The sequence below is a fragment of the Lynx rufus genome, unplaced genomic scaffold (assembly GCF_022079265.1).
Source record: "Lynx rufus isolate CCGP_SWC_20201006 ecotype Redwood Valley unplaced genomic scaffold, mLynRuf1.p SCAF_10, whole genome shotgun sequence".
Taxonomy (NCBI): Eukaryota; Metazoa; Chordata; class Mammalia; order Carnivora; family Felidae; genus Lynx; species Lynx rufus.
In genome coordinates this window covers 8,562,719-8,576,333 of record NW_025814824.1, presented here as the reverse complement: position 1 = coordinate 8,576,333, position 13,615 = coordinate 8,562,719, and the positions used below count along the sequence as shown (strand labels likewise).

At 48.1% G+C, this 13,615-nt stretch overlaps 1 protein-coding gene across 1 annotated transcript; it reads left to right on the top strand.

The window, feature by feature from the left end:
* Positions 1 to 789: 789 nt before the first annotated feature.
* Positions 790 to 12,978, top strand: KCNV2 (potassium voltage-gated channel modifier subfamily V member 2). The gene is made up of 2 exons (XM_047100291.1): positions 790 to 2,190; positions 12,697 to 12,978. Exons 1-2 carry the CDS (start codon positions 790 to 792, stop codon positions 12,976 to 12,978), a joined length of 1,683 nt encoding a protein of 560 aa, XP_046956247.1.
* The last annotated feature ends 637 nt before the right edge of the window (positions 12,979 to 13,615 follow it).

The window sequence follows — 13,615 nt, the reverse complement described above, 5'->3', positions numbered from 1 at the left end:
CTTGGAATCAAGTCTGGCCACCTTTACATATGGCCTAACACAGCAGCTAAGCAGGGCTGCAAGAACATGTACCCACCAGTCCTGGATTCCTTCTGGAAATACGTTCTTACCATTCAAGAGAAGGAAGGGAAAGAGACAGAGAAACAGGCCAACGGAAATCCAGTAGGGCGAGGCTGCTAGGCAGAATCCATTGGGAAACACGACTGTGATCGTGTGACAGAAAGAGCCTGGGAAACATGCGAGGTCTTAGGTGATCTAAACAAGGGGCTACACGGAGTAGAAGACAGACTTGTGACCAACTCGCTTTGAGCATTCTGCTGCCGTCTCTTTCCTTGATCACAGGGGCTCCAATTCCATCAGTTAGACCAAAACACAGCCATCCATGCAACTACAGCTAATTCACGGATTCCCCCGGGGTCCAAACTCGCTGAGCACTTCCTGAGGGCGGGCCTGAGGATTGGCGACATTTTTATTAGCAATCACCTCTGCCGCCTTCTGATTATCTACAGATTTAAGACCACGTAGTCAACCCCTACGTCAGGCAGGGCAGGGAGAGGGGGGAGGAAAGTGGCTAAGAGGCTCTAAATCCCTCCTAACACTTGCTGCTTCCCTATCAGCAAGATTAGAGCAGCAGTCATCAGCCATCTGCCTGCGTCTGGTGAGTTTCCCCGGGGCTGGGCTGGGCACGTCGGTCGTCTGGCGCAGGCCCCTCTCAGACAGAGCAGGGGTTAGGATCCGTCCTCCCGGTGGCAGTCCCCAGGCAGAGCAGCGGGTGCACCTGCCGCAGCCATGCTGAAGCAGAGCGAGAGGCGGCGGTCGTGGGGCTACAGGCCCTGGAATACTACAGAGAGCGGGGACGCGCCCCAGGCCGGGAGCACCCAGCACCGCAGGAGCGTCTGCTCGGTGGGCGCCCGCTCCGGCTCCCTGGCCAGCATCCCGCCGTGGACCGAGGGCAACTATAACTACTACATCGAGGAGGACGACGACGGGGGGGAGGAGGACGAGCTCAAGGACGACCCAGGCGAGGAGGACGGGCGGCCGGAGGCCGCCCCCGGCGCGCAGCCCGACAGCGGCGCCGCCCCGCCCGCCGCGTCGTCCACCCTGAACGTGAACGTGGGCGGCCAGAGCTACCGGCTGGACTGCTGCGAGCTGGCCTGCTACCCCAAGACGCGCCTGGGCCGCCTGGCCACGTCCACCAGCCGCAGCCGCCAGCTCGGCCTGTGCGACGACTACGAGGAGCAGACGGACGAGTACTTCTTCGACCGCGACCCGGCCGTCTTCCAGCTCGTCTACAACTTCTACGCGTCGGGCGTGCTGCTGGTGCGCGACGAGCTGTGCCCGCGCTGCTTCCTGGAGGAGCTGGGCTACTGGGGCGTGCGGCTCAAGTACACGCCGCGCTGCTGCCGCATCTGCTTCGAGGAGCGGCGCGACGAGCTCAGCGACCAGCTCAAGATCCAGCGCGAGCTGCGCGCGCAGGCGCAGGCCGAGGAGGCCGAGGAGCTCTTCCGCGACATGCGCTTCTACGGGCCGCAGCGCCGCCGCCTCTGGAACCTCCTGGAGAAGCCCTTCTCGTCCGTGGCCGCCAAGGCCATCGGGGTGGCCTCCAGCCTCTTCGTGCTCGTGTCCGTCGTGGCGCTGGCGCTCAACACGGTGGAGGAGATGCAGCACCGGGCGGCGCAGGGCGCGGGCGGCGGCGACCCGCGGCCCATCCTGGAGCACGTGGAGATGCTGTGCATCGCCTTCTTCACGCTCGAGTTCCTGCTGCGCCTCGCCTCCACGCCCGACCTGCGGCGCTTCGCGCGCAGCGCCCTCAACCTGGTGGACCTGGTGGCCATCCTGCCGCTCTACCTGCAGCTGCTGCTCGAGTGCCTCACGGGCGAGGACCAGGCGCGCAGCAAGGGCGCGCCGCGGGAGCACGAGCTGGAGACGGTGGGCCGCGTGGGCAAGGTGGGCCAGGTGCTGCGCGTCATGCGCCTGATGCGCGTCCTGCGCATCCTCAAGCTGGCCCGCCACTCCACGGGCCTGCGCGCCTTCGGCTTCACGCTGCGCCAGTGCTACCAGCAGGTGGGCTGCCTCATGCTTTTCATCACCATGGGCATCTTCACCTTCTCGGCGGCCGTCTACTCCGTGGAGCACGACGTGCCCAACACCAACTTCACCAGCATCCCGCACGCCTGGTGGTGGGCCGCGGTGAGTAGCGGGCCCCCGCCCCCCTCCCGGGTCACCAGCCGCCTGCCTGCCTTCAGCCTGGTGCCCTGACCTGTCCCCTGCCTTGCTTAAGGGCCGCTGCTCCCCTCCCCACCCCCATCCGTGCCTTCGCCGCCTCCAACTAACGAAAACCGGAGGTGGCTGTCGCGGAGTTGGAAAGGCACAGTCTTTCAGTAAGTCACGGAATTTGACTTTCGTCCCGGGCACCTCCACATCTAGGTTTCATCTTGAGTCCCTGGACAGGCTGAATTTACGAAGGTTTCCTTGTTGCCCCCCTCAAGGGGACCATTCGTCATCGTCATTCTTGTTACTCGCCACTTACGGAACACCTGTGGTCCTAAGCGGTTTGCAAAGTTTGTCTTATTTCAGTATTGCAACCCTGTCAGGTGGCTACGATCAATGGGTTTTTTGTTTGTTTCTTTAAGAGGACATGTTGGAAGTGGCTTCAGATTTGAAGCAAAAAGCAAACTGTACGTTTATGCCAGGGAAAGGGGAGACCCAGCCGGCCAGCGTCCACCCTAACTGAAATCCCCCTGGTTTGGGCCCAATCAGAACGTGGAAAGAAGCATCGAACAACTGAAATTTGCTCCAGTAGCACTCAAGTTCCTTTAGGACCTAGCATTCTTGCCCCGCTGTACAGCTAGAGGAACTGAGAGGGTTTGGGTGTAGACGTACAGCTGAACGTAGCAGAGTGAGGACTGAAACCCATGCCCCTCGCACAATAAATCCTTTCCTTTCCTGCACCCAGCATTCTCCCTTTCAACCGTTACATCTGCCCCAGGCCTGGCCTAATTAGTAGTCTTTTATTTTTGCTGTTTTCTTTAGTATTTGCCTTTTGGTAGTCTCTTAGGCCATTTACTCAAGTATCTGTATTTCTGGTGTGCTAGGCTAAATCCCCAGAAAATCCCTAAGTCACTGGAAATGCTGATTGACAAGTTGACATTTGTACAGAGAGGGAAGAACTGGGTGTGTGATTTCCTTATTTTTAAGAGTAGGTGGTTTGTAATGCCCTTAAAAACATCAGGCAAATGTCACCAGGTTTTTCCATGTGAGGAACTAGGTATTTTCAACACTAATGTTGGGTATGGTAGAACCCACAGCCTGGGGCGGATTTCTGAGATGAACCAGCCCAGGCTGCTAGTATTGTAGTTCCGCAAGATGGGAGATTTGGGTCCTAGTCCCCGATCTGCTAGTAATAAACTGTGTCCCTAAGTAATTATGAAACCTCACTCCCTTACTCCCCATCCTCAGTTTTCTGGTCTCTAAAATGGAGTGGCTACTGAGCTCTACAACTCAGTGAGAGTCTTCTGTCACTGAAAAACAGAGCACTCACGTGTCCAACAGGATTTGGGGGGCTTCTTTTGTAACGGGGATGGCGTGAGGCTCTTCCCCATGAGCTAGCCCAGTGCCACACCTGTGGTGATATTCCAAGTGACAAAAGGTCGTCGCCATAGTCGATAAACCACGTGTACAGATAGAGCTGAGGGAAGATGATTGGTCCCCAGCAAATGACATTTACTTTGGAGCTGAGAAAAGCAGGAAGAGGAAAGAGCAAATCCACATGCTGATGATATGCTACTAAGTCTGAGAGTCTAGGTCTCCATCCATCCAAGTACCTTAGAAGACTCCCATATATACAGGCCAGGCCTCAGGGACGCTTTGATACTTTACCTTTAACCCACAAAACTTTTTAGGACTTTGTATATTAATCTAAAAACTGATAAAAATTCAATTGCTTATGATTTCTCTTTCTAAAAAATTCCCCGAAGTGCATGCCTATTGATTGCATCTAATTTCTTGATCTGTTTAATGTACAACGACACTCAAACCCTTCAAATTATCCCTTTTATTTTAACTCAAATTATGTTAGTCAAAATTAGTGTTTTCCCTTAGTTTTACAGTAAAAATTGTATCATCATTTGGTTTTTATCTGTAACACATTTTACCAATTATTGCTTTGGTCAATGTGAGTTTTATTTGTGGCCATTATCTCCATCTGGCACTGTTTTCACAGGCCAAAATTTGCACGTTTTCCCAATGGCCTTTGTGCATTTCTTCTCTGAGAATTTGGTAGACTAGTAAAAATCCTTATGACTAATGCATTTGTTTGCACACTAACCTATGAAAACATTAAGAACAGTCCCCCTTGAACATTTAAAGACTGCTCTGTGCCCCCAGACAATACAGATCAAGCAGGTGCTTCCCTGTACTTGTGGTGGCATTCCGTATTGTGTATCAAGGGCACATATTCTCCGTAGAGCAAAGAGAAAAGAACGCTGTCAAAATTATGTAGACAAAACCTCTTGTTTCCTGATGTAAATGCCCAGTAGAGAGACAACATGTAGATGAATTCTTTGTGAGATTCACAAAATCCATCTTATTCACTCACTGAACCAACTAGTAATGTAAACACTGGAGATCTTGAGTGACAGAACAACATTAACACGATAGGAACTTCTTTCCCTCATGGAGTTTACATTCCAAAGGAGAAAGAGAATGTATCATTTCAGATACTGATGTGTCTTGCATAACAGGATAGAGAGAGACCTGGCGGGTGGGCGGGGGGGGGGGGGGGGGGGGGGGGAGGGGGCGCGTGCACAGCAGAATCTACCTTTGATAGAGAAGCCCCACTGGAGAAGAATGACATTCAGCTGAAATTTGAACAATGAGAAGAAACCCGTCTCTATAGACATGACTCAACAGAGAAGAGAGTAAGAAATGGAATCCCCAAAGTAGCTCTGATCCAGTTGTCTCCAAGCCTCTTATTGATCATACATCTCATGATTTAAAATTTTTTCAGCATACGCCCATGATAAATGTGTATTCCAGCTATGCCCAAATTAGGTTATTTATTGATGCACAAATTAGGTTACTCATGGCTATAATAATGATGCATCGCAAACTACCCAAACTTAATGGTTTCAAATGTCAAACATCTATTTGGCTTAGGAGTTTGCCTGTCAGCAATTTAGGCTGGATTCAACTAGAAGGTTTTTCTCATTTGGGCTGGTGCCAGTCACTCACAGGTCTTATGATCAACTGGCTGACAGCTGAGATCAAAGAGGAGAGGAGACCATATCTCCTCGATCCTCCAGCAGACATGGACTCACGGTCATGGCCCTGTGCAAGAGGGAGAATGTAGACTCAATCATGTGAGCACTGTCCTTTGCTCAACCCACTGGTCAAGGCCAGTCACAAAGCCAAACTCAGAGTCCAAGAGCAGACCAGGTTAGCCCACCCAGTGTAGGGAAGCATTGGTGAGTTCTGTGGCCAAGAGCTTAGACACAGGAAGCTATGAAGAATTAGGCCCACTGAATGGACATTTTTCCAAAGGAGACATCCAGATGGCCAACAGACACGTGAAAAAATGCTCAATATCACTTATCATCAGGGAAATGCAAATGAAAAACCACCATGTGATATCACCTCACACCTGTTCAGAATGGCTAGAATCAAAAAGACAAGAAATAACAAGAGTTGGCAACGAGAAGAAAAAAGCCTCATGCACTGTTGGTAGGAATGTAAATTGGTACAGTCACTGTGGAAAACAGTATGGAGGTTACTAATGAAATATAGGAATACTGTATAACCCAGGAAATTCACTATCCAAAAAAAATGAAAACACTGGGGTGCCTGGGTGCTCAGTTAGTTGAGCATCCAACTTTGACTCAGATCATGATCTCATAGTTTGTGGGTTTGAACCCCCGTGGGGCTCTGTGCTGATAGCTCAGAGCCTGGAGCGTGCTTCAGATTCTGTGCCTCCCTCTTTCACCCTCTCCCCCACCCTTTCTCTCTCAAAAATAAACATTAAATTTTTTTTTTATTTTAGAGAGATAGCATGCTTGCATGCAAGCAGGGGAAGAAGAGAGAGAGAGAAAACCTTAAGCAGCCTCCAAGCTCAGCATAGAGCCTGATGTGGGGCTCAATACCACAACCCTGGGATCATGACCTGAGCCAAAATCAAGAGTCAGACGCTCAACCAACTGAGGCTCCCAAGCGCCCCCAGGTTCTCCAAAAACACTAATTTGTGAAGATCTATGAACACCTTTGTTCATCACTGCATTATTTACAATAGCCAAATTACGGAAACAGCACCAGTGTCCATCAATAGATGAATGGATAAGATATGTGTGTCTACATACACACGCATACACACTCACACACAACGGGAATATTACTCAGTCATAAAAAAACCAATGAGATCTTGCCATTTGCAACAACACCAACGGACTTAGAGGGCAATATGCTAAGGGAAATAAATCAGATGCAGACCACAAATGCCACCTGATTTCACTTATATGTGGGATCCTAAAAACTGAAACGAATGAACAAACCGAAAAAGCAGCAACAGATCCATCAATAGAATAAACTAATGGTTGCCAGAGGGCAGGGTGGTAGGGGAAGGGGTAAAATGGGTGAAAGGGAGTAGGAGACCCAGGTTTCCAGTTACCGAATCCTTAAATGACAAGGATGAAGGGCACAGCACAGGGAGGGACTGTCATCAGTAGTATTGTAATTCGGTTGTATGCTGACAGATGGTGAGCAGGGCATAACGTATAGACTTATCAAATCGCTGTGTTGTTCACCTGAAAGTAATGTAACATTATGCATCAACTATACTGTAATTAAAAACAAATTAGGTCAGTAATACGATCATTCTCCTGTAGGAAGATTTTACTGCTCAGACATATTATTACACATTGGAAAATATGCACTCACATGTGGAAGATTTAAAGATGAAGAAAAACATAATTGAGATTTTCTTCCAGAATGCAGTGCTGTGTTCCATGTATATTCAACCACACTGGAGACAGATTCTCTAAGCCATTCATCCATGTGTTTTTAGTACTTTCAGACAGCCCCAGAATCTGACTTGCTGTTCATAATCTTCCCTCTCTCTATGCCAGGGATCCTACGACCTTCCTCTGTAATTCAACTCAAGGTTTTAAGAGGAATACAATAGTTTTCATGATTGTGAATACTTCTACAGCTCCAAAACAAATCCCTCATGGCCATTCATGTCTGCAAATGCTCATGCATTAGGATACAAGATAGTCCCCTCCCACTCGTCTGTCAAATGAAGATTATTTGTAAGCACTCGTGTAATAAGAAACATATGTAAAATGCTAACCCATAGCAAATCCACAAGAAATACAAGCTACTACATCTGTCTAGTTGATAGTCTTTATCATGTAGAAGCCATAACCTTTGCTTGCAGATTCTTTGGGGGGAAAAGAAAACAGAAGTGATTCCCTCTCTACTGGAGAGAAGAGAAACCCTAACACATACGTAGGGGTCAACTGTTCTCTCCCGGGAGAGCTTCCGCATTTCCAGATAAAGGGATGCCCACCTCGAGCAGTTCCAGCCATGTCGGGGGCTCTCTGGGCTGCCTGGGTGTGGGAGATGCATGGCACACTCAGCAAGAACAATCAGCTCTCTGATGAAGCAGTCATCATTGCTTCCAATGTGGCCATGTTTTAAAGCAGAAGAGGGCACTGGACTGTTCAACAGGCCATTTCCTTCTGGGCTTCAAAAGTGAGTTAAAGCTAGAGATACCCAACAGGAAATCATGTCATGAACTCACTGCTTCATAAGCTAACAAAAACTCTTCAAAAAGAAAACGTATGTCTAGCTGAGGGAACAGATAATGGTGCCACAGAGACCTTGCTCCTATCTTTGTTTTCCCAAAGTACACTATCATTTCCTTGCAAATAGGTGGCCCTTACAAGGTCACTGAGATTTCTTTTTTTTTTTTTCTTATGGAGTGATGGCTGGCTTTTAAGAAGACCCCTTTGGAAGGTGCATCAGTCAAGTTACAATCAGGAAAACCAAGAAACCAAGAAAAGTAGATATTTTAAACAGAGGCAATTTGATACAGGGTTATAGATACACAGGTGTTTAGAAGTCTGGAAGAGCAACACGGGCAAACAAAGATAACCCAAAAAAGTGGTTACTCCATCAACTAGCTGTCAGCCCTAGGACTGGGGGGCCAAATAGAAGGAACCGGAAGTACAGAGAAGGAGCTACTGAGGGACTCCTAGGATGACACCATGAGGTTAGTGTCCCATGTGCTAAAAGATGCATGAGCTACATCTGTCTGCTGTATTGAAGGATGAGGACAAAGACCAGAAGCAGGAGCGGAGACCCTTACCTCCTCATCCGCCTCCAGTGTGCCAACAGCCTCTCACTAGCAGAGCACAACCAGAAAATAGCGAGCAAGGGAGTCTGGGAAATGCAGTTTGTGGACTCCCAAGCAGCAAGACTACAGGAAAGAGTACAGAGGGGTGTCGCGCTTGGGACTGAGAGACAGTGGGTACACGTCTGGCACAGGCAGCAGTAAAAGGAGGCGGCGGCGTTGTAGCTGCTTCAGAAATGGCACAGGAGGGGCCATAGTCACTGGGGCCAAGGCTGTGAGGCACTTTTACGACTTCTGCTCCTGTAGACTCCTGACTCTGGGGTGGCCCCCTCCTTAGAAGGTCTTTGACCTAGGATCCTCCTGAGGGCCAATAGGACTTGAGTGGGACACGATGGAGTTGTAGAGGGCAGGGAAAAGTAGCGAGTAAACAGAAGATGTGGAGGACGCCAGCATCACTGTGTACCTTTCTATAGCGACATGCATAGATCCCACATTTGCCTTAGCTTTTTCCACACTTCCTCCTTACTGTGCAACTGACATACCTGTCAGGACCTCAGTGGACAGATGAGGCTGGCTGTTCTCTCCAAGGTCCTCTCCTCACCCATGACCTCATTCTAACAATGCTTCCACCCATCAAAACATTCTTTGAATTCCACGGAGGCATTATCTCCAGAGACTGAGACATGTCCGTTTACTTCTTTGTAATGGTGCCAGCTCTTCACCTTTGGTATTTTAAAAGAGAGTTGAGACCCCTGAGTCTAAGATTGGCACCTAGCATTAACCCTCCAGGTGGCTAAGACCACTTATTTCAAGGTCATGCCACTGAATCCTCTGTGCAGATTATAATCCAAAGAGGAATTCCTAAGGTATTTGTGGCAACAGCAGCATGGTTAGGCTCCGTATGGCCTTTGAACTAAATCCTTTCAAGGACAACAAGCATTGAGGTATGTACTATTTTTAGCCAGGAACCATTAGTCCTTACTACCTCAGATTGCCTGGGAACGCTAAAAGGGGTGCTCATTATTTTGAAAAATCAGTTATGTTTCCTGGGATCATAATTCCTAGATGGATGGATTACCAGGTGCCGAGATTTCATCTATGCCTCCTTCGTTATGAAGGAAACAAACATTCCTTGTTGGAGGAGAAATTCCCATGTAGCTGTTCTAAAGTTTCAGAGAAAAACTGGATGCTTGTCTTCCTTGTCGTGTTTAGGAGGCCAGTATTTGCTGATTAATAGGGGCATTTCTGGGGGAAGGTCACGTTCTGGCCTTTGGGACCCAAAGACTAGGGAAAATATATAAGCCTTCCACTGCTAAGTTTCCAGTTTACAGAGGGCTGAGCCAGCCAATGTTTTCAGGAATCTCAGATGGATTGCAGGAATGTTGGTCACATTTCCAAGCCCAACTCATGCTAATGTGAGAACTCACTGTGAGATGAAATGTATCAGTCTAGGGCCTTCAATTTTTAATATTCATTCAGGGAGAAATGGGTTTGGTCTGAGGAACAGGGAGACAAGTCCCCCAAAGCCAAGGAATTCTGCATTCCTCTTGGAGCCAAGGAGCACGAACCAGGTCACTGGTTGAGTCAAAGTATCCACAAAACAGACAATATAAAGATACGCTATCCATTTTGAACAAATTCTTCGGGACCAGTCATACAGAGCCTTCTAGCAGAAGAGATCTTTTCTCTAAACATAGAGATCCAAGATATACAAAAATATTTTTACCATATTCACATCAAATATTTAATCTTCCTTAAGCCAATTCTCTTTGCTTTTGACTCTTCACTCAAAGTTCAGCCAAAACAAAAAACTGAAGTTGAGGTTGGGAGTGCAAGAAAGCCAGGGTAGGGATTGATCAGAAGTTTAAAATAGGTGCCTGGGTGGCTCAGTCAGGCGTCCAACTCTCGATCTCGGCTCAGGTCTTGATCTTAGGGTTCATGAGTTTGAGCCCTGCATTGGGCTCCATACTGACAGCACACAGCCTGCTTGGGATTCTCTCTCACCCTCTTTCTCTACCCCTCCCCTGCTCACACACGCTCTCAAACTTTAAAAATATATAAATGAAAAAAAAAATAGGCACTTTGTCTCAATTATCTCCCTCGGTATGCTCCTAGCCCTTTGCCCCCTGTCTTGCACCCTTGAGGAACCAGTTCACCTCAAAGCCTGTGCTCTCACCTTTCACGGATGCTTACTGTCCTGAGCTACCCCTTAGTGTCACTTAGCCCTGCCCCCAGACTCCCTGTCAGTCTCCTCCAGGGCAAGTAGACTGAGTGACTCAACATTCTTACAGAAGTAGGAGCGCTGCGGTTAATGACATATGAAAGCCAGGGTTCAGTTCATGTATCTGGACAGAGACCTGACTCAGATTCTTTTCCTTAGGGCGTGGCCAGTGACAGGACACACACATGTAGACACACGTACACACGCACCCACACACACTTCGAGATTCACCCACGCTCTCACTCTACCACTGCCTCTCATCACCCTTTGCTGCACAAAGCTGACAAAGGAGATTCTCTCCTGGAGCCAGAGTGCCCTCCACCCTTTGTCCCCCCCCCCCCCCCTTAGGCAGGTGTCAAGCAGGAGCCTGTTTCCACAGCCCATTGGTCTACACTCCGCTGGGAGGTGGATTCAGAGCCACATAGCCTCATGCCATCTCTGTTTCCTTAAGGTAACCCACACCAGCCTGCCTCTCTTAGATGCTTGCTTGCATTCCATCCCCATGGGAAGGGGAGGCCCACCCTCAGCAGGTCTCCCACTGGAGATAGAGCAGTGAGAGGTTGTCTATCACCTACCCCAGAGAGGAAGTCAAGCTTTCACTTTGTATGGTCTGGAGGATGCTGTAGCTCTCATTAACGCCACCAGATTTGCCCAGCTGGCCCACTTCTTCATTCCCTTCTAACTCATCAGTCACACTTGTCCTAAGTTCAGGCCAACCCTTACATCATCAAAACAAAAATGCTTACATTTCTAAGCTAAACACTGTGCCAGCATGGGTCCATGGGCTGACTATGTCTTACTACCGTCTGCTAGAAAATCATGGCAACACCACAAATTGATGAAGCAAACAGTGCCCCCTGCAGTTGTGCAATGCACAGGTTTTTTTTGCAAGGATTCAACAGCCCTGCCTAAAAGTAATTTAGCCATCAGTCTGGGGACCCGAAAGAGACTCAGTACATGAGGCTTAAAACACAGGCCCCAAGAGATTTTCCCAGGTTTTCTCTGGCTACACTGACTGATAACTAGTCCCACGGGTATCTGCATTTTAAAACAGAAGCTTGTTAACCTAAATAAATCTCTAATTAGCGGAATTTAAAGCAGTGTGCAAGAGTGATGGGAAAGATTTCATGCAGGGTGAACATATTTTTGGTCTGTGATGTCTTACAAAAGCCCTTTTGCAAAATAATGAGAGTGTTTCTCCAGACATTTGCAATTAAAGCACCTTCATCTATAATATCTCATTTGAACGACATAATAACTCTGAGAAGTATTGTAATTGTCTCCAGAGAAGGTTGTCGAATGCCTTTTGTGTGCCTGACACTGTGTTAAGTGCTCTGTATTCCTCTTCTTTAGTCTTCAGGAGAATCCTTAGTGTTAGGGATTATCCTATTTTATTTTATTTTTTTTAGTATTAGTTTTTGAGAGAGCACAAGCAGGGTAGAGGCAGAAAGAGACAAATACAGAGGATCCTATGCGGGCTCTACACTGGTAGCAGCGAGCCCGATGTGGGGCTCGAACTCAGGAACCACAAGATCATGACTTGAGCCGAAGTCTGACGCTCAACCAACCGAGCCATCCAGGCGTCTCTATCCTCCTGTTTTAGATGAAGAAACCAAGGCTTAGAGACTGAATGTTTTACCCACGGGTACTCAGTGGGGAAGGGTCAAAGTTAGGACTTGGACCCATGTCTGACAGGCTCTAAGCCTGAGCTCTTCCCGAACTGCCTATCACGTAGGCAAACCCAGGGTCCCCAGTCCCCAAGTTGGCCCCTCTGAGGGGAGGCAGAGACCAACATTTATTGAGCCCATGCTACACCAGGAACTTTACACAAGGTATCTTACGTGCTCTTTACAACCCTATAAAGCAGCTGTGATCTCCTCTATATTGTGTATAAGAATATTTAGAATAGCCAGAATTTAAGCCCAAGACTTCCAGCTCCACAGGTGGTCTTCTTTCCATGATTCAGGTCCTACAGGCAGACCTACTGCTACCTCCTAAAGCTGGCTCTGCAGGAGCTGTTACATGACCCACATGTACCTTCAGGGAGACAGAGGACATTTTCCTGCCCGGTTCTCTGTCTTCTCCTCCATCACAGTGCTAACCATTCTCTCCCACTTTCCTTCCTATACAGGTGAGCATCTCCACTGTGGGCTATGGAGACATGTACCCAGAGACCATCCTGGGCAGGTTTTTTGCCTTCCTCTGCATTGCATTTGGGATTATCCTCAATGGGATGCCAATTTCCATCCTCTACAACAAATTCTCTGATTACTACAGTAAGCTCAAAGCCTATGAGTACACTGCCATGAGAAGGGAAAGGGGAAAAGTAGAGTTCCTGCAGAGAGCCAAAAAGAAGATGGCAGAGTGTCTGGCTCGAACCCACCCGCAGCCCACCCCAAGGCAAGAGAGTTGATGTTTCCTAGGATACGTGGCTGGTAGACCCTATGAACCTCAAGGCTTCAATTCTCCTTCTTTATATTGTCAGAATTGGCAGTGCATGGACACATTTAACAGTCATACACGAAAGGCATCCAGTTCAGAGTTCTGGCTCTAGAAGTATTCATTTTGGCCCCAAGTGGGACCCTGTCATTTTTTTTCTTTCACTGTGGTGTAGGAACCATGACCACCCCCCTCCAGTGACATCGGTCCTCAACACTCCTAGACAGGAGCACCATCTTAGGTTTCTCTTGCAAATTCTCATGGTGTCTCAATAAATATTTTCGGATTTGAGTTGATGTGAGAAGAGTTTCCTTGAAGAAAAAAAAAATCCTTAATTTTCTAGTCAGAGAGAATGTCGCAGCCATGAACTAGGTAAGCTTTAGAGTTAGACCAACCTCAATCACAAGCCCTGAACTACTGGCTGTGGGGTTTAGGGCCATAGCTTTAAATATCTGAGCCTCAAAATATCTGAGCCTCAGTTTCATCCACTGTAAAATGTAGGTAGTAAGACCTACCTTGTAATATCAGCATGGGGGTTGGAAATAATAAATGCTCAATAAATGGTAGCTGTTAAATTGTTTGAGTGAGTGTTCTTAAATATATTCTCTAGA

Coding starts and splice junctions, on each gene's coding strand:
- KCNV2 (XM_047100291.1), top strand. CDS start 790: ATGCTGAAGCAGAGCGAGAGGCGGCGGTCGTGGGGCTACAGGCCCTGG. Junction 2,191..12,696: donor ACGCCTGGTGGTGGGCCGCG/GTGAGTAGCGGG, acceptor CTTCCTATACAG/GTGAGCATCTCCACTGTGGG.